This window comes from Aythya fuligula, chromosome 5, assembly GCF_009819795.1.
Source record: "Aythya fuligula isolate bAytFul2 chromosome 5, bAytFul2.pri, whole genome shotgun sequence".
Lineage (NCBI taxonomy): Eukaryota > Metazoa > Chordata > Aves > Anseriformes > Anatidae > Aythya > Aythya fuligula.
The window spans coordinates 33468726-33493082 of NC_045563.1; the positions used below are offsets into that span (position 1 = coordinate 33468726).

At 50.6% G+C, this 24357-nt stretch overlaps 1 protein-coding gene across 1 annotated transcript; it reads left to right on the plus strand.

The window, feature by feature from the left end:
• The first annotated feature begins 1299 nt into the window (after positions 1–1299).
• LOC116490230 (transmembrane protein 151B-like) lies at positions 1300–20450 on the plus strand. Its single transcript, XM_032189226.1, has 2 exons — positions 1300–1605; positions 17398–20450. Exons 1-2 carry the CDS (start codon positions 1516–1518, stop codon positions 18826–18828), a joined length of 1521 nt encoding a protein of 506 aa, XP_032045117.1. The 5' UTR covers positions 1300–1515; the 3' UTR covers positions 18829–20450.
• Positions 20451–24357: the final 3907 nt, after the last annotated feature.

Consider the following 24357-nt stretch of genomic DNA (forward strand, 5'->3'; position numbering starts at 1 on the left):
ACCTGCATTGTACTGTCTGCCACTGAGTGCTTCTGGCAGCTCCTCTGCAGGGCTGGCAGGAGCAAAAGCCAGACTACTCTGTGCATATGTACTGGGTGCAGCCAAGCAAATGCCCCTCCTGGCAGGAGGAGATGAGCTCTGGGGAGAAAAAGGCACCTGCGGCTGTAGTTGCAGCAGCAGTGTGTGCATTGCTGTTGGTCCAAAGCCACAGGAGCCAAAGGGAACTTGTCCGTTGTCTCTCATGGATGCCCTTCTCCTCCAAAGCTAGGTGGGTTTCCCCCTCTTGGATCAGCCAAGATTTGCCCAATGCAATCCATGCCCTGAAATCCAGATGTAGCAGGTGCAACACTTCTGGAAAACCCCAGCTTTGGGGCTTTTCTCCCTGTACATCCACACACCAAGCGCCGTTCCCTGCTCTGCAGCCCTCCTAACCAGCCTGGTACGCAGCCCGAGTGCCTTACGCTGGAGTGGAGCTGTACAGAGCAGCACGCCTGAAAAGCAGCAAGCATGTTGGAGCAGGAGTTGAGGTGCGAATATTAAAGCTAGGGCTGATGCCTCAAGTCTGCTCACTTGCCCGTTTGCAAGATTTTACGGAGTATTTAAGATATATACTGCTGTAGGGCACCGAGAGAGAAACAGATCAAATGAGATGAGCCTCACAAGGCAAAGAGTGTAATGAAACATGAAGCAAACATGCCGGGGTAAGATGGTGCAGCACACCAGTCCTGGGCAGCAGGAGAGCAGATAATGACGGGATGCACAGGATGCGGGCGGGAGGGAGAAATATTGGCGGTGTGGGGAGGTCACGGCAGGCTGCAGCTCTGGGGGGGAGACCTGAGCTGGGGGTGGGTGAAACCCTAAAGAGGAAGGGACAGGAGAAGCGGGGCGCTTCCATTTCCTCGGGGAGGGGAACAGGGGGGCAGCAGGGCCGTGCAGCCCCCTCCTGCCGGGCCGGGGCAGCCCCAGGGCTGGGTGCCGGTGCGGCCGGGGAGAGGAGCGGGGAAGTTTGCCCTGGCTGCTCCGCGCCCCCCTTCCTGCCCCGGCCGCGGTGTGAGCTTGGGGAGAAGCGGGGAGAGGCACCCGGGGAGGGAAGGAGGGATGCTCGCCCCCAGGGGGAGGCGGGGGGAGCCCCCGGGCGGGGCGGGGAGGGGACCAGAGGGGATGAGATGGGATGGGAAGGGGAGGGAGGGGAGGGCAGGGAGGGAAGGACCCCCCCGTGGCTCCCAGCCTCCCCCAGAGGCTCCCACCTTGGGGGGGCCGGGAGAGGCTGGGGCACCCCCCTCCGCCTCGCCTTTCTCTCCTCCCCTCCGCCGCCTCCCTCCCTCCCTCCCTCGCTGCCCGCCTGCCTGGGATGCTGGAAGGAGCCGGGCGGACCCGGCGGGGCGGCTCTGGGAGCGGGGGGCGGCTCGCAGCGGCCCCGTTCCCGGCCCCGTTCCCGGCAGGGGGGCGGCCCGAGGGGGCTCTCCGCCGTCTCGGGGGTCCGCAGCCCCCGCCGCCCGCCGGTGATGGCCAAGGATGTCCTCGGAGGGGGATGCCGAGGCGGCTGCTGAGAGCGGGCCGGGCAGCACCCCCGCCCCGGGGGCGGCCGCCGCCGAGCGGGAGGAGGTGAGCGGCCGGGGATGGGGAGGGGGACACCCACCCGAGGGGGGTCCCGGGGGAAAAAAGGCAGGGGAGGGGGCGGGGGAGCGAAGGAGGGAGCCCCGGGGGGGTGCCCGCAGAGAGGGGAGGCAGCCCCGCAGCCTGGCTCTACCTGCAGCCGCCGTGCGGGGTGCGGAGCGGTGCGGGAAGCGGTGCCCGCCGCGCCCTGCAGTGCCCGGGGCGCCGGCGGTGCGGGCGGGGTCCCCGCAGCCGGGAGGAGGCTGCAGAGGGAAGGATGCAGGGGGAGAAACGGGGCCTGTCCAGGGGAAGTTTGTCCCGCCCGGCACCTGGGGGGCCAGGGGTGCCTGCTGCTGCCCAGGGGGCGGAGGTGGTCGTGGGGTTGCAGCTCTCGGGCGCTGGGATAACTTGCAGGCTGGGTTTGCAGTTTGGGGCTTGGAGGGTTTCAAACGCTCGGGCCACAGGACTGAGGACATCCCTCCCATTTTGTCTCGGGGCCTAGGCACTCTCCTTGGCTGATCTGCAGTAGAAAACACCGTAGGAAATAACAGCTTAATGTGCTTCTTCACATCAGCTGCGAAGCCCTCGCTGTGGCCTTGCAGATCACCGGCAGGGAATGACTGATGTGTCTGAGCGGTGACACAAAAAACACTGAGCCACAAGGCACCGGCCAGACAGAGCTGCAGGGCTGTGTGGCAGCCGATGACAATATGCTCACAGTCCTGTACATTTGGGACAGCGAGCGGTCCGGTGTTAGGAATGCCTGAGGTTTCCTTCTAGCCGTAATGTAGCCTTGGCTCCCGACTGTTTTGACAGGTCTGCCACTTGCATTGCGTAATCCGTGTGCAAGTCGTGGAAGTGGCTGAACTTTCTTCATAATAGTTACCAGCAAGCATAGATGCTCCTGGGGATGCATGGAGCAGCCTCCAAGCGGGCAGAGAACACTGCAAACAGGAGCGAAGGCAACCCCGGAACATTTCTGTGTGCAATTTGTCTGCTTACAGCTTCTCTTCATGTTTACATTACTCGTCAACGGTCTCATGGTCCTATGGTCGTAATCTCAGCAAAGCTTATGTGGAGCTGCCAGACGCTTGGGTTAAAACCAAGCAACACTTTTTAAAGTCCCTATAATAGAAAATTGACTTCTCAGCTGAGGCTGAAAAAACTATCCTCCGTGGGTGAAAATTAGGGTTTTGTCCTGTCCAATTGCTTTTTAAACACCTGCGATACAGTTCTCCGCTACGAGCTGTGGCTGGGCCCAGGATACAGCCGCTGTTCGAGCGGTAGAGCTCCCCAATGTAATTACAGCCCTGCAGAAGATCAATAGATGGTTAATGCTGGAAGGGATTTTTTGATTTATTTGGTCAATGGCCACAAGCTACAGAAGGCTTTCCAATATATTAAGTCCACCATAAAAATATCTAAGCCGTTTCTAGACATGAGAGCACTTGATCTCTCTGCTAAGCACATTATATCTTGCTTCAGTCATCCTCTTCTCAGTTTTTCTTCTGTTCCAATACAAACATTTGCACGTTTGAGTCTATATTTCAAATGCCTGTAACAGTGATGTCTTAACCCTGCAGTCCTACATCATTGGTCTTTTCCTCTTGCTTCCTTCATCTCCATGTAAATAGTGTTGGGTTTTTTTGGTGCTGGGACCTGCAGTTGCATTGAATTGCCCTGAATTAAATAGGCATTTCATGGTCTTCTATATTAGTCTTGTCATTTATGGATTTTACTTGGATCAAATACATGGACTTAAATCTTAACAGTGACTTAAAATTGTCTTTATTGGGGAATAAATCAATGTGAGATAAAATCCTGAGTGAGTGGCAGAGAACGCGCCTCAAGTCTGAGATTTTATTCATGAAAACAGGACAAGCGAGGATGCAGCTGCGGAGGAAAGGAGAGCGGCTGCTCGGTCCCTGGCTGCAGCCCTGGCCCCGTCCTTCCCAGGGCCACCTGGGTTTTCTGCTGGCAGTGCTGAATGTCAGAGCAAGCCCTTGGATTACCTGCCACTATTCTGCTGTTTTGTGGTTTGGTGGCTGTTTCTGTTGTTGTTGTTGTTGTTGTTTTTCTGTTGAGATATCGATTGCTAGAGCTGGATGATCTATACCAGTCATGCTTTTGGTGGTGGTGTAGGATTTTACCACCCCATCAACATTTGTGAAAAAGAATGAGGGTCTTTGAGGTGAGGGAATGGAAGGGACATGGTTTTCAAAAAAAAAAAAATCAGCAGTTATTGCTGTCAATTTATTCTCTGGACATATTTTCCTTCACTTTCCTCCCCACTGCTCTGTCCTGCCCTGGTTAGGCTGTGGGCTGGCTACTTTTCTTGTCTTGCTTGTTACTGTGACAGCCTACACCTACGCTGAAGAGCTGATAGTGACTTTTCTGCATTTTTGCCAACTTACACCTCAATTAGGAAATGGTCTGAAATATTTTTTTAAAACTTAGCTGATTTTTTTTTTTCAGGAAAGTGAAGCTGGTGAGTACAAACATCATTTATTTGCTACCAAAGCCAACTAATCACTGAAGGAAGCTGAAAGCAGCAGCCACTTGACATTTTGAAACACGTATTTGTCTTGTCTGTATTGGCAGAGTCAAACAGCAGTTGCCCATGACTGGTTTTGTCTTGTCTCACGTATCTGAGGACTCTAATTGGGCATGACATAGCACAATCAGTTAGTCCATCTAAATAAAAGAGGGAAAACTTCATGGGTAAACATTCCTGAAACCCATGGTCACCAGCGTGATGATGTACTTAGAAATGTTGCAGAAGAGGGAGACCACTCAACGCTGTCTCATCTGCCTCTTGCTGCCAATGCAAGGCCCATCAGGAGTTGGTTTCAAAAGCACTGCTTGTGGCCACAAATAACTTAGACTTGGTAGCTTTACATTGTGCCCATCTATGAGCAGAGTCGTACCCACGTGGATGGGAGGTGGTGGAGGGACCAGGCAGGCAGCCCTCACAGGTTTATCAGCCCTGCTGTAGCTGCACCTTCCTCATCAGGAGCCCCCCTTGCTCTGCTGAAGCCTTCTCCCTTGCAGACCCCCTTGCGGCTGTTGGATTCCCACTGCCTCTGTGGCTGCCCCTGCTCCTGCAGAGGCTCACTGTCCTCGCTGAGGCTTCTCTGCTCATCAGAAACAGAATCAGGAACCAGGGCTGGAAAGGAGAGCGGGCAGAGGGCCTGTGAAGGAGGTTAATGTTGGTCTCTGCCATCTTTTAAGCAGAAGCTCAGAAGGTACCAAGCATGAAATGTGGGACCTAGGGAAGCACTTTTATTCCTCTCGGCTCTTCCAAACCTCTTGCAGAAGACCTACTCCAGTAGCACCCTGAATAATAGCTACTGGTTGGCCCAGTGGAAGGCTGTCACCATCCCAGGCAAGTATAATTGACCAAAGAGGTAATATTTGTATGGTGCACAGTATTGCCCCTCTTGAATGTGGGTCAAACAGTGCTAGCCCCTTTCCACCCCTCCTGCCCAGTCATTCAGCAAACACAAATCAAGGAGAGCACCTCATTTCTTGATTCAAGTCGTCTCCCTCATAAAGACAAAGGAACAATTCCATCAATAGTGGCAATGGAAAAACAGGAAAGCTTATTTTTCATGATCCTGCAGTTCCAGGAAATATTTGCATTGCAGATCCTGTCAAAAGAAAATCCATGCTGAGGCATCACATCTTACTCTGCTTTTGTTCTTTTCTGTGCCCCACTTTATCTTCTGCTCACGTGCCTGTTCTTGGTGCCCTGAAGTTGTCTCTCTTCTCTGTACTTTGAACCAGAAGCTGACAAGAGTTTAAAAAAATAGATAGGAAACAGCAGATGGATGTGTCTGAGCTCTGAGTAGCAGCCTGGGCTCCAGCTGGGGGGGCTTCCAGGGCCAAGGTCCTCCGTCCTCTGCAACAGAGAGCGCTTCATCACAGCCGTGGCTGAGGCTGAACTGCGTTGCTCCTCCTGGCTGGTGTTCCTGCTTCCTTCCAGCAAGAGAATTGTTTCGGGGGAGTGGACTGGGGTGACTGGGGAGCTTGTGGAGCTCCATCACTGGAGGGTTATGAGGACGGCTGGTACCAGTGGAAGGCAAGGGGTCTGCACACTGCTTTGAAGCCCCAAATATGCTCCTTGTTCTCCCTTTCTCACTTCAGAGACCTCAGAAGATAATCTCCCCCAAGAGGGAAGAGTGGTCACCAAGGCTCCTTTTCACTCAGTGGAAGCCACGGCAGAGGTAGAAGGTGTCTTCTCCCTGGGAACAGTATGGGGCTTCCTCCCCTTTTTTTCCTACACCTTGAAACAAAATAGCTCACAGCTTTGCTGGTGACCAGGGACACTAGAGGAACAGAGATTTAGAAGAGTGAAATGTCCCCAAATGGTCCATATTTTGTGGGGCTTTGTTCTCGGTGTGTTCTGACACACAGCAGTGAGTTAACACCAAACCCAGCTGCTGCCGAGCTATCAGCGCCGTAAGTCCCTGCAGTTGTTACGGTGACACTGTTGTGACACTGCAGATAAGGCTCTGTTTGATTTCTCACTTATAGCAGGAGCTCCAGTTTCCAGAAAAGCGTGGTTAAGTAGTTAATTAGTTTTTAAGTTCTAATCATGAAAAATATAGTTCACTGAAGGGTTCGCTTTCAGACTATAATCATTCATCCGTCTCCTCTGAGCTTAAGAACTACAAAGTTAAAACTAGTGCACCATGAAACTTCGCCGAGGTCACGGTTCTCGTAGCAGTGCTGCTAACTAGCCAAAACCCAAGGGGCAGTGCTGTCTCTAGGCGGGTTACAATCCCTGGGATGCTGCCCATGCTGGACCCTACACAAGCTGCGGCCGCCCTGCCCACAGCACATCTCATCCCAAGACACAAAATTAAGGAAGAGAAGTTCCTGGGCCTGACTGCTTAACAGTTTATGCTTTCTGCTCTTTCCCTGCACATCCCGGCCCTGGAACAGCTACCTTGGCTCTGCCCCAGCAGCCTCAGCCCCCCGAGCATGGAGCTCCTGCATGGAACACCACAGAGGCTGGGTGGTAGCATCCATCAGTAGGGTCCAGCCAGCATGGGGGACCCAAAAAGTGGAAAACAACCCCTTGGGACTGCCTGGAGGTGAGGAGACCAGCCAGAAGTGCAAGCACCTGGTGGAGGAAGGAGGCAACGAGGGCATGTGGTGAAAAGGTGTGAGTGGCAGTCTGCCTGCAGGTCTGAGGTGTGCCATGGAGCTGGAGCAGCCATGGGTCTCAGCAGGGGCCCGTCCTTCTGCAGCCAAGGCAAGAGGCAAAGCCCGTGGCTCTCAGCAGCAGGAACATGGAGCAGCAGGGTGGGACAGCTTACACATCCTCCAGGAGAGTGCTGCTGCGATGCTCATGTAAAACCACTTTACAAATGCTGTTTTTTCAATACCTTCAGGAGGTGCAGAAAGGTGTGATGAAGCCACGCCATGGTCAGGTCAGGAAATAAACCCCAGGTGTCCTGGCTCCCAGGAGCTCTCTTAACCATTAGGTGTTTTAAATGAATCTGCAGTGAAATTTTCACATGCTGTCACAGGTTATGACAGAATGTTTCTCTGAAAGAAAAAAGAGTAGCAAGAGAGAGAAAGGAGTGATATTCATCATGAATCCTCTTTTCTCACTGGGAAGCATAAGCTGCTGGGATGCTACCTCGTCTTAACAAGAGCACCATTATAAAATCTCACAGCACCGAGGTCCCAGCTGTGTTCAGAAAGGTGCAGGGATGGGGAAAGGCACTCTCTGAGTCTGGCAGAGCAGTGGTAGATCTTATTGCAGGGGAGGCTCAGCTCAGCAGCACAAGGGACCAGGCACAGCCGCAGCCTGAGCCCAACGCCGTGGTGCCGGGAGGTCTTCTGCTGAGACACGGCTGGCCCATGGGAGGTCCCACATGGGAAGTAAGGAGGATGGAGACTGAGACACCAACTCACTGAGCCACTTTGTTCTGGTTTTTCTGGTTACCACTTAGGTAACCAGCTTCTATCCCCCATTCAAATCTCAGGGTGTTCCTGTAGAGTAAGCGAAGATTAAATGGCATTAATAATAACAAACTATTTTTCTCATTTGCAAAGGCTGTCTAAACCGGGGCGTTAGACAACAAGGCTGCCGACAGCCTGTGAGGAGCTAGCAAGACGGTACGCCTGGCTTCCTGTTGGATCCAGCTGGAAGATGTCAACCACGTGGATCTCTCCCCTTCCCGCTGTCCCCGTCTCACCAGAGGCTGCCTGGTGGAGCCAGGCTTTCTGTGCCTGCCAGGAATGGTCGATATCCAAGGGGGAGGCGTAGGGAATATGACTTTGTGGCACTGCTGAGTCAAAAGCCAGTGGCAGCAATGTCAGTAATTTGGGGGGGAAAGGGATAATTTTGTTAGTGTAGTATTTCGCGAGCTTGTAGGAAGCTGTCACTGAAACAACCCTGACTTCTGTTTGCAAATGGTGACTGCTTTGTTGCTAGGATTCCTTTGCGCCAAAAATGTACCTGTGTGGCTCTCCTTGCAGCAGCTTGTGAGCTGGCTGGGGCCGAATGCTTCATGCCCCTCACCTTCCTCCCCTTACATTTTAGTGGGCAGCTTTCTCATCCCGATGCAATGTGCTGCATGGATACTGGCTGGGATCCAAATGCCTTTCTTTTTCAGGATTTCCTTTGTTTATGCTTGAAGAACTTAAAAGTATCCTGCAAAAGCTACCTCTGGATCTGATGTTTTAGAGGACTGGAAGCTCCTTCTGTCCTGACCTCTGCTTTCCTCTTCTTCAGACAGTGACTTTTTAATGCTTGAATTCATGAAGGTGAATGGTGTGAAGTAGCAGGCTGCCTTTCTACAGTACCTCAGGGGGGTCCTGTTGCTGATATTCAGGTGGATCAGCAAGATGTGTGCCTTTCTGTGGTTTGTCTTGTCCTGTGATAGCCTCTGCCGGGGAGAGAATTGAGTGCCTCCGTTTTGTGCACCTTTCTGCCCTCCGGTGAGGGAAGGAGGAGATTAAATCTCTGCGGGGCTTTGACCAACCAGAAGCCCAGCCATCCCCATTCACCGCAGGAGTACAGCTGCTGAAGCGAACGCCTCCGCATTGGTGACACAACCAACATGTGGCATGCGCGCAGGTTGCTCCTGTTAAACCAAGTCACAGAGCTTCTCTGCTCGGTGCTGGCGTCACAGCCCCTGCCTGCGTGAGGTTTTCACTCCGGCAGGAGCTCCATGGCAGAGGAGCAAATGGTGCGTTCGAAATGTTCGAGCAGAACCATACGGCGTGTTCAAGGACCGAAGGGAAACTCTCTTTGATGCTAAATGGCTTTTTCCGTTGCCTTCTATTCCTGATATTTCCCTTTCCCTCCGTGCTGGCAGCCATGCTGAGAGCACTTTCTATTGGCTCAGCGTGAGCTGGGGGTAATGGGCTTCTTGTAGTTCAAGATGGATAGGAGGAGGGATTTTATTTCAGGCTCCCCAGGAGGGAATTTATGAGATGACTGTTGTAATATCTCCCTTTTCCCTCACCAGGCCTTATTATCGATGCCCCATGTGGTGCCCAGATTGGGTCACATGGTGGAGGAGTACTTCTAACAGTCGTACACCAACATCTGGTTTAGCACAGCCCTGCAGGCTCCTTTCTTTCTGTACTAATGAGCATCTCACCTAGGAGTTCACTTGGCCCTGAGAGGCAAGAAGAGGTTGTACTCTGACTCTTCTCCTGTCATTGTCTTCTCCCTGGTCACCCCGCTCTCCTTGATCCTTTCACCAGGATCTCCTCAGGACTTGGAGGCTGACATCTGCACCCAGGTCAGTGGTGGCTAATTGGGGAAGTGGGGTAGAGATTTCCTTGCCCTCATTGAATCGTCCCTGTCTCACTGGACACATGCAAGGCCTTTCTCAGCAAACCGGAGGCTGGTCCTGGCATCAGAGCTCACCTCAGTTACGGTCAACAGCACAATTGAAAGCTCACCTGGCAAGGACTTGCTGGTCCTCTCTGCATTACATCCTGCCACGTCCATCAGGAGGTGAAACATTTTCCACTGCCCTCTCCTGATCAGGATGGAAGAAGCCTCATAGTCAGAGACAAAGATCTGCTTTCATCCAGGCAGGTCGCCACCTGCCAAAGTGTGTGACTTGTGGTTATTGATTGTTCTTCCCCTTTCATCTATCTCATTGGGATGTATTTGTCACAAGTATAAATCCACAGAGGCAAATGAAATTGTGGCTGGCATTAATTTATCCCCCATTTTCAGTTCTTTCTCCTCTACATCTATTTCTCTTCTTGCAGTCCTATGTCAGTGTTTCTCTTTTTCCCCTGTGGACAGGAAGACTACGCTTGCAAAACTAAAACAAAAACAAAAGACAAGATTGACTCTACTCACATGAGCAGCCCCGAGCTGTGGGGTCACTTTGCTGTTGAAGATGGTGCTCAGGTCACCCCACGGTGCTGGAGGAGAGCAGGAATGCACCAAGACGCCGGGTGCTGCCTCATGCCTCTGCTCCCAGGGTCCGACTCCCTCCCAGCCCAGCCCAGGCTGGCAGGTCCCCATCCTCACCCACCACAGCCCCTGCCCCAGTGACATTTGCATTTAGAGCATGTCTAAGCCACCCTGTTCTCTCTTCCACATCTTCGCCTCCCTCCTCCTGTGTTTCCTTCTCATTTCTCTATTTCCATTCAGGCCACGTCTTCACCACCCTCTGTTTTCTCTCATTCTTTCATTTCAGACATGATAGCATTTTGCTTCAGCAAAATTGCAGCTCTTGAGGTCAGCCACCAAGGGCAAACACGTTCACACATAAGGTTTCAAGGGACAGGAAACGCTTTTGGCATGATTTCCCCGAAGGAGAATTTAAATGCTTTTGAAATTGGGGAACCCAGATATCTGACTGCAAACCAGACACAGGCAGTCAAAGTTGGACCCCAAACTGTCCACAAAACAAACACTAGAATAAATTCCTGCTGTTGCAGCATATTTTCTGCCTATCCAGCTCATGATGGAGTTTTCAAAGAGACTGAAGTACTGAGTCTGGCAGAAGAGGAAAAAGCCATTTTATTGTTACAGAGCTACAGAGAAATAGTAAACATATGGCAAAATAATATACAGGGTGTTTTTTTAAGGACTAACTCCAAAGCAGTGTAAACAGCTTCCTTTGAACTTCACAGGCCATTTCTCCACGTCCATCAGGGTCAGCTTGGTAGCCTTCAGTTCAAATTTATTCTAGCAGCCCAGATTGGAAGTGGACAAAACAAGAGGTTTATAATTGTCACCATAACCATTTGCATGCCATAAGCAGCACAGAAAAAGAAGTAATGCTTCAAGCCCACACTGCCATACACCTGCTTTTGGAGTAAAATGCAACTACTGATTAATAGCATGTGACAACAGCAAGCTAGGTAATGACATGCTCCACCGAAGCTCTGGAGGGTTTGTCTTAGCATTGCATCTAGAGCTGCTTGCGGGATTACCCCCGGCAGTCAGCACTGGAAGTGTGAGGAGCACCTCGGTGTGCACACAACACCCACAGCCTTGTTCTAATGACTGACACTTGGCTTTATGAAGACTTGTATATGTAAATGGGGTATTTAGCCATTAGATTGGCAGAGTTCTGGAGGAATAATGACTAGATTTGACACTAGCCATTGGATTTAAGCATAAAATCACTGCTGGTAACATTTACAGTTGGCACAAACATTACCAGGCTGTTCTGTTATGATGAGATGAGCACTGTCCTACAGAGGGATCTGCTTCATTTAATAATTTGGTTATTCAATCCAAAGCCAAATCTGAAGTTACTCATTTCAGGGTGGAGAGTGCAGCCAAATCTTTAGCTATCTTCAAAACCATGACTCAAAAAATACCTAGGAGCAGTCAGTGTTTGAATTTACACACGCAGGGTGGTGCTGGTCCAAAATCTACTAATGCAATTTTTGGTGATATTAAAAAGGGAAAATGTGTGGGAATGGGAGGTCCTTTTATGTTTTGGTATGAATTCAGTGAAATGAATGCTGAAGTCCTGTATCCACTTGCAGGGTACACATTAAGAAGGATTTCAAGGTGCCAGAGAGAGAGTGGAGTACCAAAGGGCAGGAATAAAAGCTGTGCAGTGAAGGACATTGAGACCTTGACCCATTTCATATGTCAAAAGAAGGCTTAGAGGTGTCAAAATTAGCATGGAGAAGCACCTTCAGAGAGAGAAGGAAGCAGTATGAAAGAAGTCTTTCATCACATGGAGAATGGGCATCCCCACTGCCATCAGTGGGGACTAAAGTGAGACAAAATTACAATGGCAGTGAAATTTCAACATCAGAACAAATTGCAGAAGGGATTGCAGGCCCTTCATTTGCTTTTGTCTATAAATTAATGCAATATGTCTTTATGGAAGATGAGCTTTCACCAGCCACCAGTTACTGGAATGTACATAGGACTGTAGAGTGAAATTGCACTGCCCGTGAGGTATAAGAGCTAAAGAGAGAAGGTATGGTGTCTCCTGGTCTTAAGGTGTAAAGGTAGCTTCGATCATAAGAGGAGCTGAACTTTTCTGACCCAGAATAGTCTTGCAAAGTTGATAGGAGAAATCCCTATGACTACCTGTGAGGACTAACGAACTTTAGTTCTTTAGTGGCTCTTTACTGTATTGTAACCATCCCAGCCATCACCTAGGACAGCCATGTGGTCAGTGAGTGAATCTGGCCATCAGATAAGCTGGTGTCCAGAGGTCAGCAAAGGCAGTGAGCCTTCACTGATAAAACTGAGGCACCTGAGGTTCAAGGTAGGCACCCAAAATCCTGTGCTGGTGGAATCAGTCTGGGCTTCTTTGTGCATCCCTTCCTCCGCATGCTAATGGGGAGATGCTTGCTTGTGGGAGCAGGGGCATCCAGCCCTCCATGACCTGCACCCCAGGAAACTCATTCCTGGTTATGCACCTGTCACAAGGAAGGGACCCAGGGACACAAATCATCCAGAAATATTTTGTTCTCTAGCATAAGTCTTAAAGTTCAAATGTACCTTTTAAGGAGAAATCAGGGCTCGGTGTGTGTCTGTGTGTGTGTTGGGCTGTGTGTGTAATTTTTTGCCTTCTTGGCCACCTCGGTGCTGTTGCTTGCAAGCTCACGTAGGATGGTTACCAGTTACAACCCAGCTGCCTGCATCTTCATGCTGGTCTCACAAACAGTCCAGAGATGGGTGAGAGAGCCAAAATCCTGGTCACCCGCCCCTCCAGCCCCTGGCCACACTCTTCTCCAGCTGCCAAGTGCTGGGCCACACGCTCCCCCTCTCCTCTCTCCCCAGCCCTTTACACTAGGCAGGATTAACAGCCCAAATTTGCACGCTGTTACAGCACGAACTACTTTTAAATGATTTTAATTATTGTTGCTGCAGCCAGAAGCCGAGCTGGCTGCTGCAGAGCTGGGGCAGGAGCAGGGTGGGTGTGCCGGTCCCTGCATACCAGCGTTTGATCTCCAGCATCCGCCATCCGAGGGTGTCTTTGAAGGCAATTGCCCTTTCAGCCACTGCCTGGGTGCTTTATCATTTGCAAACTAAGTTCTGCACAAAATTTCTTGAAGGAGAAATAATCGAAATGCTGCTAGCCTGGAAACTCCTGTCTGCTGTAGGTGTCAGTTGAATTTCCAGTTTTCCTTCAGCAGCTAGGGCTTTCCAGACTATTTTCCAGCAACTGTGGCAACAAATTAAATAACATCTATCATTTAGTGTCTTGGAAGACTCCACGCCACCAGACAACAAACAGACCATGGGAGAACACGGACCCGCCTCTCCATTTTGTGTGGGATGCAGATACATCTCTCTGCCTGAACTTTTTTTGGAAAGAATGAGCCAAAAAGCCCCAATGTAAAGGTAGAGTGGGGAAGGGCAGCTTGGGGCAGGGCTACCTCTTGTTTTGGGTTAGTGACCCAAATCTGTGGGCCCTAGTTTGCAGGGAAGGTGCCTGGTGACTGAGCTTTCCCCTGTTTTGGGACAGTTGCTACTTGGCCTTGGCTTTCTGAAGGGCTCGCTGAACTCACTTTCTTCAATTACATTTCTCTGTTAACATTTTCCATGGGTTATGGTTTTGCTCCACATCAAAACGACACAGAAGCCACAGCATTCCCCAGAGAATGCAGCCCTCAGTTGCTGACTGGCCCAAGTTATCATGGAAATTATTAGTTTTCTTAAGCATTTATTGTAGTCATCCCAAAACACAAGCTTACCCCATTTTGATCTGAAACATTGCACATGGCAAGGAGAAGATTCCATGTAGTACCACAAACACCATGCTTGCAAGAAGGTGGTATGTTAATTAATAAAGTCTGGGAGCCACTGGTTTAACATGTTAATGAATTTGTTATGCAAAGATAGATGGAAAGATATATTTCCTTATTTGACTTTTGAATGTCTGATGCTTTTGTTGTAACTATTTATTATATTTCCTGTCTTTCTTACAAACACACTAAGAGTGTTTCTAATATTATAAGGAGAAATAAGGAGATACAGGCCAGATGAACATAGGTAGGACGTGAAATGAGAGGGACAGCCGAAGGGGCAGACCCTGCAGGAAAGATCCTTTTATACCTGAGGACTGCAAAGAGTCAGGTCTGGTTGGCAGCAAAGGAGGGTATGAGGCGGTGGGTCAGAAGAAAAGAATCATGGTTTTCCCAATGGGTTTTGAGCACAAAGGCCCTGTGGAGCTGGACTGATAGGTGTATGTGCATCCAAGAGATCTGCCAGTGGGCATTATGGCTGCATGTCCTCACTAATGCAGGAAGGAGAAAAGCTGCATTTCTTACAAGCTGCAGTGAAAACAGTGTAGGTACCCCAGCTCGGGCAGACCCAGCCCTCTCAGTGCAGGGGTCTGAAGGCCAATTTTGAGGTATCTCCACAGGACACATCCAGAGACCTGGACCTGCAAGCCTTGGATCTGCTTCCAGCTCAGGCCTGTGCTGCTTTGGGACTGGTGAGGTTGCAGCCACCCCTTTCCCCAAAGCTGGGGTGGCATTTCATGGGGCTAGGCATGTTAAGAGGCATTTGCCAGCTCTCAGGCTCCATTATGGCCACTGATAACCCTAACCAGCAGGGCTGGTTGAATCAGTCCTTGGGTAGGAGCCAACCTGTGGGCTGCAAGTTGGAATATAGAGCTTCAGAGAGCAGAGAAGTTTATTAGGCAAAGGGAATGGAGATAAATGAAAGGTGGGGATTGCAGTGCCTTTGGCGAAGAGTGCCTTAACTGACATGGGACAGCCCTTGCATGGCCAGGCTGAGAGTGCTTTCAGTGGGTTCTGGAAAGGATTGGGGTTCCTGGAGTACTGAAGCACACACCTTACATTACAACTGGCTGCTAGACATCCTTAGCTGGGTCCTCAGCGTTTCTGCAGAGTATTAACCAGATGCTGTTCGTGTGAGATGTACCTATGGAAACAACTTGCTGAGTGCAGACTTCAATTCCCATGACAGAACCCTGCCCCACTGTCTCCTTCTGCTCCATCCCAGAGATTGGAGTAGAGAGTTTCACTCGCAGAGTTTTCTTCACCTCAGTAAACCTTCAGGGGAAAAAAGGCTGGAGGTTTGCAGTTCTTCATTGTAGTCCATATTTTTGCATTATGACAGCACTCAAAAACTCTAGTTCCATGTAAAGTCAAGAGAAAGAACAAAAGACAGAGATTCCTGGCAGAGTCCCCAAGAGCCAGGACAGCCAGCATGCAGCTGGGGAGAAGGCTATGGCAGAGCAGTAATGGCACTGGGACAGAGCAGTGGGTATTTGACAAGAGTTTCAAGAGATGAAACTCTTAATGACTGCATGTAGACTCAGGAATTCATCCCCCAAACTCCCATAGACAGTATTCAGCTGATTTGGGTCTGCCTGAAACCACTTCCTTGCTTTCCACAAGGCTTCCTGCCAAAGGCTAGGAAAAAAAACAGCCTTATTCTTTCTCATACTAACGTCTTTTCTCTGCCCTACCTGCAGAAAAGGTGTTATGTACCATGCCCTGTTTAGCTCCTCTGCACCCATTCTGGCCACTGTTTCAGTCAATGGCCTTAGTAAAGAGAACACAGTCCAAAATAATTATTCTTCCTTCTGTCACAAATATATACAGAAGGCTTGGGATCAGAATAGAAATTCTTTGTAGGTTTCTTCTGGATGCATCAGGAAGAATCGTGGGCCAAATTCTGCCCTTAGTTGCTGAAGATGAATGGTGTAGCTCCCTAAAATAAATAAAATTACTCTGCACTTACACAGCATCAGATTAGATGCTACAAAATCAAAGACCTAACCCTGTGTAGTCTATTTGGCAGTGCTCAAAGCGAATCATAAAAACCTCTACAGTTACTTAGAAGTGGCTCTCTCACAGGAAAGAAAAAAAAAAAAAAAAAAAAAAAAAAAAAAGGCAGTATTAAATAGTATTAAACCTGATCTGATAGCCCTGCAAGGTTAGGTGCCAATGCTTCCATCTCATTGAGAAAACAGTCAATTCTTTCTAGTGGTGCCGCGCTATTATTTCCTGAGTCATAAGATGCTGGTTCTTAAACTCTTCGCTGGTTCAAGCTTACTTACTGAATCCTAACTGCTCTGGGTCTGAGCAAGCTATATTGGGTGAGAACTTTATCTCTGGAGAAAAAGAGAAGACATTTCTCAAACCTAGCATCTGCTGGTGTCTATGCAGTAGTTTGATGCACGGTGGCCCCTTGAGAGAAGGAGTAGCAGCATGCTTCTATTTTTGCATAAAATCAGGCTCAGCAGAGGGCATGATGATGCACGAATATCAGCGTGTAACTGCTTTCTCACTGTCGTTTTCTCAGAGTTAGGGGGAAGTGAAGGATGGTGGTGACGAGAGAGATGCATTCAGCCCTCCACATGTCATGTACTTTCTTCGGACCAGCAGCTGCCAGCCAGGAGTGTAACCCATGCTGCTGCTGCTGCTCTTTGCAGAAAGACAACTCTGTTTCTGCTAGCTGCTTGGCTGGATTTGGTCTTTTTTATTATAGCCCAACATAGCATGACAATGCAGCTGATTCGCTGCAACATCGCTGGGGTAAGGACTGCAATCACATCGCCTCAGCAAGCACAGCGGGAGCACAAGAATGCAAACTCCCCCTCCACTTCCAGCCTGACTTTTGTGACTTGAAAGACAGGGATGTGCTGCTGCATTTTAGATGTTCACTCATACACCCTTAGCTCTAACACTTAAACCACTCAGGTGTTTTAGGTAGGAGCTCATCTTCTAACCAGCCTGCAGCTATCCTGCACTGTGCTGTAATTCTGACATTTTTTTTTTCAAATAAATGTGCTTGAATCTGGTAATTTTCCTGATGGCTCGCCTCCAAGAGAATGGTGTCGATCACTCGGTAGGTTTCAGGGCTGGGGCTGAGTCAGCTCTGACTCAGGCAGCAGCTCCGGCTCCGCCAGGCGCTGGTCCCCTGTGCTGTGCGACCCAGGGGGCTGTGGCTCCACCAAGGACACTTCTCCCTGCCCCCCCGGCAGTGTGGTGCAGGAGACCCCCAAATCACAGGGGCAAGCCCACAGCCCTGTGCTTTCAACCGGTTATCAGCTGTGAAGCTTTCTTGGCCTCAGAGGAGGGTGTGTAGATGAGGGCGGGTGCTGGCTCCTTGCAGTGAGAAGGACATGGGGGCCTGTCTTGCCCCCACGGAGGCCCCGGTGTTTCTGGAAAAGCAGTTTATATTCCTGTTTCTGTGAAGTAGGGTGGTGTCGCAGTCCTCAGGCAGTTGAGAGTGAACCCAGACACAGTCTGGAAAGCAAAAGGCACCATGTGTGTGCTATGTAAAGCAGTGTGACTGACAGGTTCCTCTCTTTGTCTTTCTCCCCCCGTCCCCGGTGGTGTGATTCGAAGCAACGCCCCGTGAAGCAGTCCCTGAGTGCCTGCATGTGCAGAGAGTCCCACTGGAAATGCCTCCTCCTCTCCATCCTCATGTATGGCTGCCTGGGAGCGGTGGCCTGGTGTCAGCTGGCCCGGGTCACCAAGCTCAGCTTCGATAGCTCCTTCAAGGGCAAGTCCATGATCTACCATGACAGCCCCTGTTCAGACGGCTATGTCTACATCCCACTGGCCTTCCTCTCCATGCTCTATGTGGTTTACCTGGTGGAGTGCTGGCACTGCCACGTCAAGAGAGAGCTGCAGTACAAGGCAGATGTGGACAGTGTCTACGAATGCATCAACCGCATGCAGCAAGCCACTCCGTGCATCTGGTGGAAGGCCATCAGCTACCACTTTGTGCGGCGAACCCGGCAGGTGACCCGGTACCGCAACGGCGATGCCTACACCACCACGCAAGTCTATCACGAGAGGGTCAACACCCATGTGGCTGAAGCTGAGTTTGATTACTCTCACTGTGGGTACAAGGACATCTCCAAGGAGCTCCTGGGTCTGGAGAGCTACACAGCCACCAAGCTGAGGTTCACCAAATGCTTCAGCTTTGCCAACATTGAGTCTGAGAACTCTTACCTGACCCAGAGAGCTCACTTCTTCACAGAGATTGAGGGTCTGGATGACTACATGGAGGTGAGGGAAGGCATGCAGCTCAAAAACGTGGACTTTAAAGAGCTTATGATGGCCTACGGGGACCCGGATCACCTCCCATGGTATGTGTCCCACTACGCTTTCTGGGTGGCTGCCATCCTGATGATCTCGTGGCCACTCAGGGTACTCATAGAGTATCGGACTGCATACGTTCACTACCACGTGGAGAAGCTGCTGGGCCTGGAGTACACGGCACCCACTGCGGTGGAGGAGCCCCTCTACAGGTACCGCATGCCCCGAGACGCCACGCAGGACAGCACGGAGCTGGAGTGGCACATCTGCACCAACCGGCAGCTGATCCCCAGCTACTCGGAGGCCATGCTGATGGACCTGGCCGACTCCCCGGCCTACAACAGCTACACCATGTGTCGGTACAGCGAGGCGGCCCATGGCTGCGAGCGCTGCAACCGCACCTCCAGCACCTCCTCCATCTTCTCGCGCCACGCTTTCCACAGCTGCAGCGGCAACTCCCGCCTGTCCCTCAACACCAGCCGCTTCTCCCTCTGCCGCGTCCACGGCTCCCACAGGACAGGCCTCTGGAGGAGCCGCAGCAGCAGCATCGCTGACCGGGGCTGCCACGACGAGCAGTGCTGCTCCTACTCCAGCCAGCTGGCTGTCAACGAAAACCCCCCAACCTACCACGATGCCCGCTTCTTCCCCGTCTTGATCGTTCACAGGCCAGAGGGGCACGATGGACGGCCCTTCTACGTCAGACGCTCCTCCTGTCTGGAAACGTCTCTGTGATGGGCCCCTGTGGTTTCTCGGCTCCTCTGCCCTGGGACAGATTAACTGCTGTGGTTGCAGAGATGCCACAAGCCTGCAAACGTCAGTCTGCAGGACGAGCTGCGGATTTCAGTTCAAAACCTGCCATTGCATGAGGATATGGTCACCCTGACACGTGGCCAACCTCATTTCCAAAGCTTATTTTCCTCTCCCATTGGTCTCCCTGTTCATTTATCCCCTCTTCCTTTCGCTCTTTTACTCCTCACTATTTCTTTGTTCCATGGGTCTCTGCCTCTTCTCCCATCCCACTCTTTCTTTTACTTTCCAATCACAGTCTTTGACAGCTGTTTCCACGGGAGGATTCATAAAGCCCGTGTTTTGCAGTGCATTTGCCCTCTTGGATGCCCTGCAAGGTAAGAAACTCAGAGACAGCAAGGCCAAGCGAGGCACTGAAACGCCTGCGGCCAGTCAATGTCAAGTCAGGAGGAGAATTCAGATCTGCAGGCTCTGAGTTACCTGCAGCAAACCCCAAGCAAAGCTTTTCAAAAATTTATTTTCACCAGTCACTTTCTTTTCTCTCTCTACCCTTATCTTCCTGTTTCGTTTTTCTCATTTCTGCTTTCCAATTTTTTCACTGGGTCTTTCTGGGGTTTTGCCAGGTATCTTTCAGCCTATAATTGGCTTCCATTGCCCCCAAATTAGGTATTTGCAGCACAAATTTCACTGACCACTGACACAGCCACAAGATATGTCCCTGAGAAGTGCTAAAGACTTTCACCACAGATTAGTGAGACACATGAATAAAGCAAAAAGCATGCCCTTTGCTAACCTTGCCCTGCCTGGTCTGTGGCAGAGATGCTGCTGCATTTCCAGCTGTAGTTAACCTCATTCAGCTCCACCAGTGTTAGCAGTCGTTGAGAGCCGTAATGTAGATCAGTGCCCTGTTAGTGCCACTATTTTTAGGACTGTAGGTCAGGTTTGTGGTTATTTCATTCCTACCACTTGCTCAGAGCTGCAAGGGCTGGCAAAGGGGAGAGGGGCCAGGGAGGGAAAGGTAAAGGTGGTGCTAACCCACCACAACCCACCCACTGCTAGTTCAGAGGCTCTTCCTGCACAGCTTCCCCATGAGCAGGTGCAGAGCCTTCAGTAAGCTGTTAGATCAGCCCAGCAGGGTCACAGCCAGGAGGTGACCAGTCCTGGCAGAGCCAACTGAGTCCTCCCAAGAGCCAGGGACTGACCCAGGCGCTCCTGGCCATGCCCAGGACCCATCAGGGACCCCTCAGGCTGCCAAACCTCTGTCCCACAAGGGACAAGCCATGCACTGAGCAAGCTCTGTACCATTTCATCGCGTGGATGGCAGAGATGGGCATCAACCATGACTTGCAGGGGAACGCAATACAATCGCAATACAGTAACTGTGAAAAAAAAAGCGTTGTAACTCCCTATGGCAAGTAGGTAAGGAACCAAGGGGCTGGCAACAAATGCTTCCTCCCGAGTCAGTTCTGTGTGTATCTATGTGTAATACGAGATTTGTAAAGTCATATCGGTATGTGTAGAGTATATATAACTGCATACTTCTATGGTGATTTCTTATGGCATTGACTGTTGCACCATGTTAAATATATTTTGTTTTGGTTTGATGACTCCGTTTTGATGCACTGTGTTTTATTTCAACTCCGGAGACAGAAACATTGCTTTCACGTCGGCAATACCTGGCCAACCTGCTGCGAAGGATAGCACCATCAGAAAGGTTTAAATTTGTATGAGTCAATCTTTTTTAATGTAAATACTTTATGTATGATTTATGTGACATTTTCATTCTGACAGCTTGGCATTTATTGCAAAAGATAGATAACACATACGATGTGTTAGTTTATCACCTCTAAAAAAGAATAACCAACCCAGACACATGGAAGAATCAGGTTTGGGCTCAGGGTAATGATTATTGTTGGACTGGGACCAAAATCCTTAACTGGATAAAAGTCAAATTTAGGAAAGAAAATAAAAATTAAAAAAAAAATCCAGACTTAGATCCACCCCATAATGACCAAGTCAAGAGTCTAGGAAGGAGGAAAGGATCAGACTCGAAACTCCAGGCTCAGACTCATCTCTGATTTACTTTTATTCTGAAGATGGAGTAAATGCAAGTCTTTCATATGGTTCCCTCCCCTTGTCTTCACTCAGACAGAAAGTTTAAACCAGCACATATGGAAGGTTTGAGAACTGGAGGAGGCTGAAGCTTGCTTCAAGAAACACAGAGGCTGGAATATTTCAACACTGCTACTGACTGAAGGAGGTGTTAGGGAGGGAGACAAGAAAGGAGAAATGAAGAGATGGTAGAATAATATAAATTAAAAGAGAACAGAGTTCGGATGCAGCTCAGATAAATCTCAAACAAGCAGCAGAACTCAGTTATGGCAAGCTAGCCCCGGGCAGAGTCAGGGTGCATTTCAGTCTTCTCAAGTAGCTGCTGCAGCCACCTGCAACTTTAAATGCCATGTCCAAGGTCTTGGCATAGCCAGCTGGGTCCTATATGTATTTCGGGACTGAGTGTTATATTTGGGTCCTCAGAAGTGGCCACGTTAAACAGTGTTATTATCCGACATGAACAAGCTCTAGCAATCCCATTATTATGATGGGTAGGGCAGAGAATGAAGACAGTTTATGCCAAGTTTAACCTTTGCAGTGTCCTCAAAAGGAAAAAAAAAAAAAAAAAAAAAAAAAAAAAAAAAGATCCTTCCGCTCTCAAGCTGTGTTCTTGTCAGTGTTTGAAAAGCCCAGAGGGTTTCTACTTCCTTGCTCCTTGTGATCTGGCCCAACCTTGGGGAATTTATTTGAGAAGTATTCCCTGAGCTGCAAAAGTCCCCCCTTCCCTGCTGGAGCTCCCTCCTTTTACTTGCTGTAGCCACTGGTGATGATGACTGGAAAGCTGGGAGCAGCTCCCATAGTGACCTAGGCCTGAATAAGCTGATTTCAATAGATGACCCCCTCAGGAAACACCTGAGCAGTCATCCTGGGACACCTACCCAGCAGGGCAGGGCTGCTCCTGCCAACCCTCGGACCTCATGTCATTGCCACTCTTGCCATTGCTGCAGCTTCCTGACGTGATGGATCAGTCCCCTAACGATGGAGGGAATGCTGCTGCCCTTTAAATCCTGAGGCAGAGGACAAAGAGGACAGGTCCTCAAACCTGGCAGCGCTGTGGAAACACCTTGCACAAAACAAGAGGATTTTGTGTCTAATTGCAGACTGTTTTGGCAATGGAGCAGTGGCACAAGCAAGCCACTTTTGCTGACCGTTTAGGTATGGGTGTTTTGGAGCACTGTCTTGCTCGGAAGTGAGAGGGATGGGCCAACTCATCCTTGTCCCAGTGGGTTTCAATAACTAGAAAAGGCTGAAAGGCGGAGGTAGGTGAGGAAATCCAGCAAATCCCACCCTGCCTCCTTGCCTCCCTCTTTCCCTCTCTGCCTTTTTCTTCCTCCCATGTCTTCAGAAGCCTCTTAGTATGGGGATTTCACCTCCTGGTTACTGTGTAGCTCTTAGGCATATTCTCAAGCATGCCTACACTGCCCAGCAAGTCTGGTGAGAGGTGGCAACACACTGTCACAGCAGCAGAAGTAAGAAAAAGAAGAAAGCACCAAATTATTTGTGAGCCACTGCGTTTGTCCTTTGCCTGTTCACAGCGGCACTGTCACTGGTGTCACAGCTTGCAGAACAAAGCCATGCCACTTAATTCAGTGACACGAACGGCCAGGAGAGTTTATTTTTCTTCAGTTCCTGAAAGCATTTCAGAATCGCCAGTTCCTTTGATTTCTGCATGGCAATATAGCACTCCTCTGTAAGTTTTCCCACAGCATTTTGCACTCCAACTGGCAGTGCACGCAGGATCTTGGTCCAATTTTCATATGGCTCTTCCTGCCTCTCGCTGTTGACATAAAGCCCTTCTCAGACGAGCTGAAGCCAGATCCCCTGCTAGTGAAAATTCCCATTGTTCCTCTGATTCCAGCAAAGCTTTGCTGTCTTACACCAGCTCAGTGCCTGGCCTGTATCATGCTGCAAGAAGTTCCCATCTCATGCTCCCCTTGGCAGATAAAAGCTCCCTTTCCCTTCTCCATTCCCTTCCCCTTCAGCCTTTGGAAGGGTCACACACGACATTTGGGCAAAGCACACTGTGCCCATTGAGATCTAGGCGTGGAGGCCAGCCTCCTTCTGCCACTGCCTCCCCAGATGGTCTTGGCCAAGTCTCCACCGTTGCTGTTGCCTCCTTGCTCCCGGTCACAACCCAGCACATTCCCTGTGCCCACAGGGCCAATGTAGTGCCGTAAGCCTCTAATTGTAAAGCTGCCTGAAACCCTTGGGAGCACAAAGCCGTAGAAAAGCAGCGTTGTTGTAATGGCTGGCCACTGTTTTTCTCACGAGGCAACTAAAAGCTGAAGAAGGAGCTACTTTCTAGAAGGCGCTCTCCATATGAGTAAGCGCCGAACCACGCAGTGCACTTCGACAGATGGGTATATACGGATACACGGGGGAGAGAGCAGCGACAGCGACTGCGCGTGAAGCTTTTAGCAACCACCTGCACAGCACCTCTGAGCCCCAGCGCCGTCACGGTCTCGATGAAGGGGATGTCACTGCCTCCCATCCCCAAGAGCACCCAGGCTTGCCGCATGCTCTCCGGGGGCTGATTTGTCAGTGTCTCCTCCTTGCAGAGCGAGGAACTTGGGAGGGAGTGACATTTTAATTCCAGTCATGAAATCCCCTTGGCCCTGCTCCAATATCCTAGGAATTCCTATCAGAAAGGCAAATGGCTTTGGGGAAAAAAAAACCAAAAAGATCAGAGCCTATGACTCGGGAGGGAAATACGTGACCTTGTTGTGCCTCAGTTTCTCTATTCGCCTAGTGGGAATAACGCTATTTCCTCGCACTCCTCTATTTATCTAGGTTTGCAGAGTATTGCGGGAGCCGCTAGGTAAGTGTCGTACGCTGGTTGCTGCTGCGGAGCTGAAAACTGTGTTGTAGCGACATTGCTCCTTATGGTGTCTTTCAACCGAGATCCTCACCATAATTCCTACAGAAAGACAGTGCCAGATATATATATATATATTAATTGCCAGTGACTTTTCCCACACCATGTCAGTAACTTTGTAAGAGCGTAGATCTCCTTCCTCAGACCTCTCCCTGCTCTTGCTCCAGCAGAAAGGAGGACAAGGGGACGTGGATCCCGCTGGAGGGACGGGGTTGGGATGGCCGTGCACCCTGTGGGGTGCTGGCTGGCGAGGCCCGGGGACAGGGGAGGCCGAGGGGTGCTGTGTGGGTGCCTCGGGGGTCTGGGGATCCCCTCAGAGCCCTGGCTGTGGGGGCCGGCCCCAAGCCCTGCTCCCCTCGAGGGCAGGCGGGTGCGTGAGGGCTCCTGAGGAGCCGGGGGGGGGGGGAGATCAGCGACCTCCCGCGTCCCCCCGCCCTGAGGCACCCGGGGCTCGGTGTTGGGGCTCGGTGCTCGGGCTCGCGTCCCCCCTGCCCGCAGCCCCCCTCGAGGCTCTGCCCGCCCGGGGC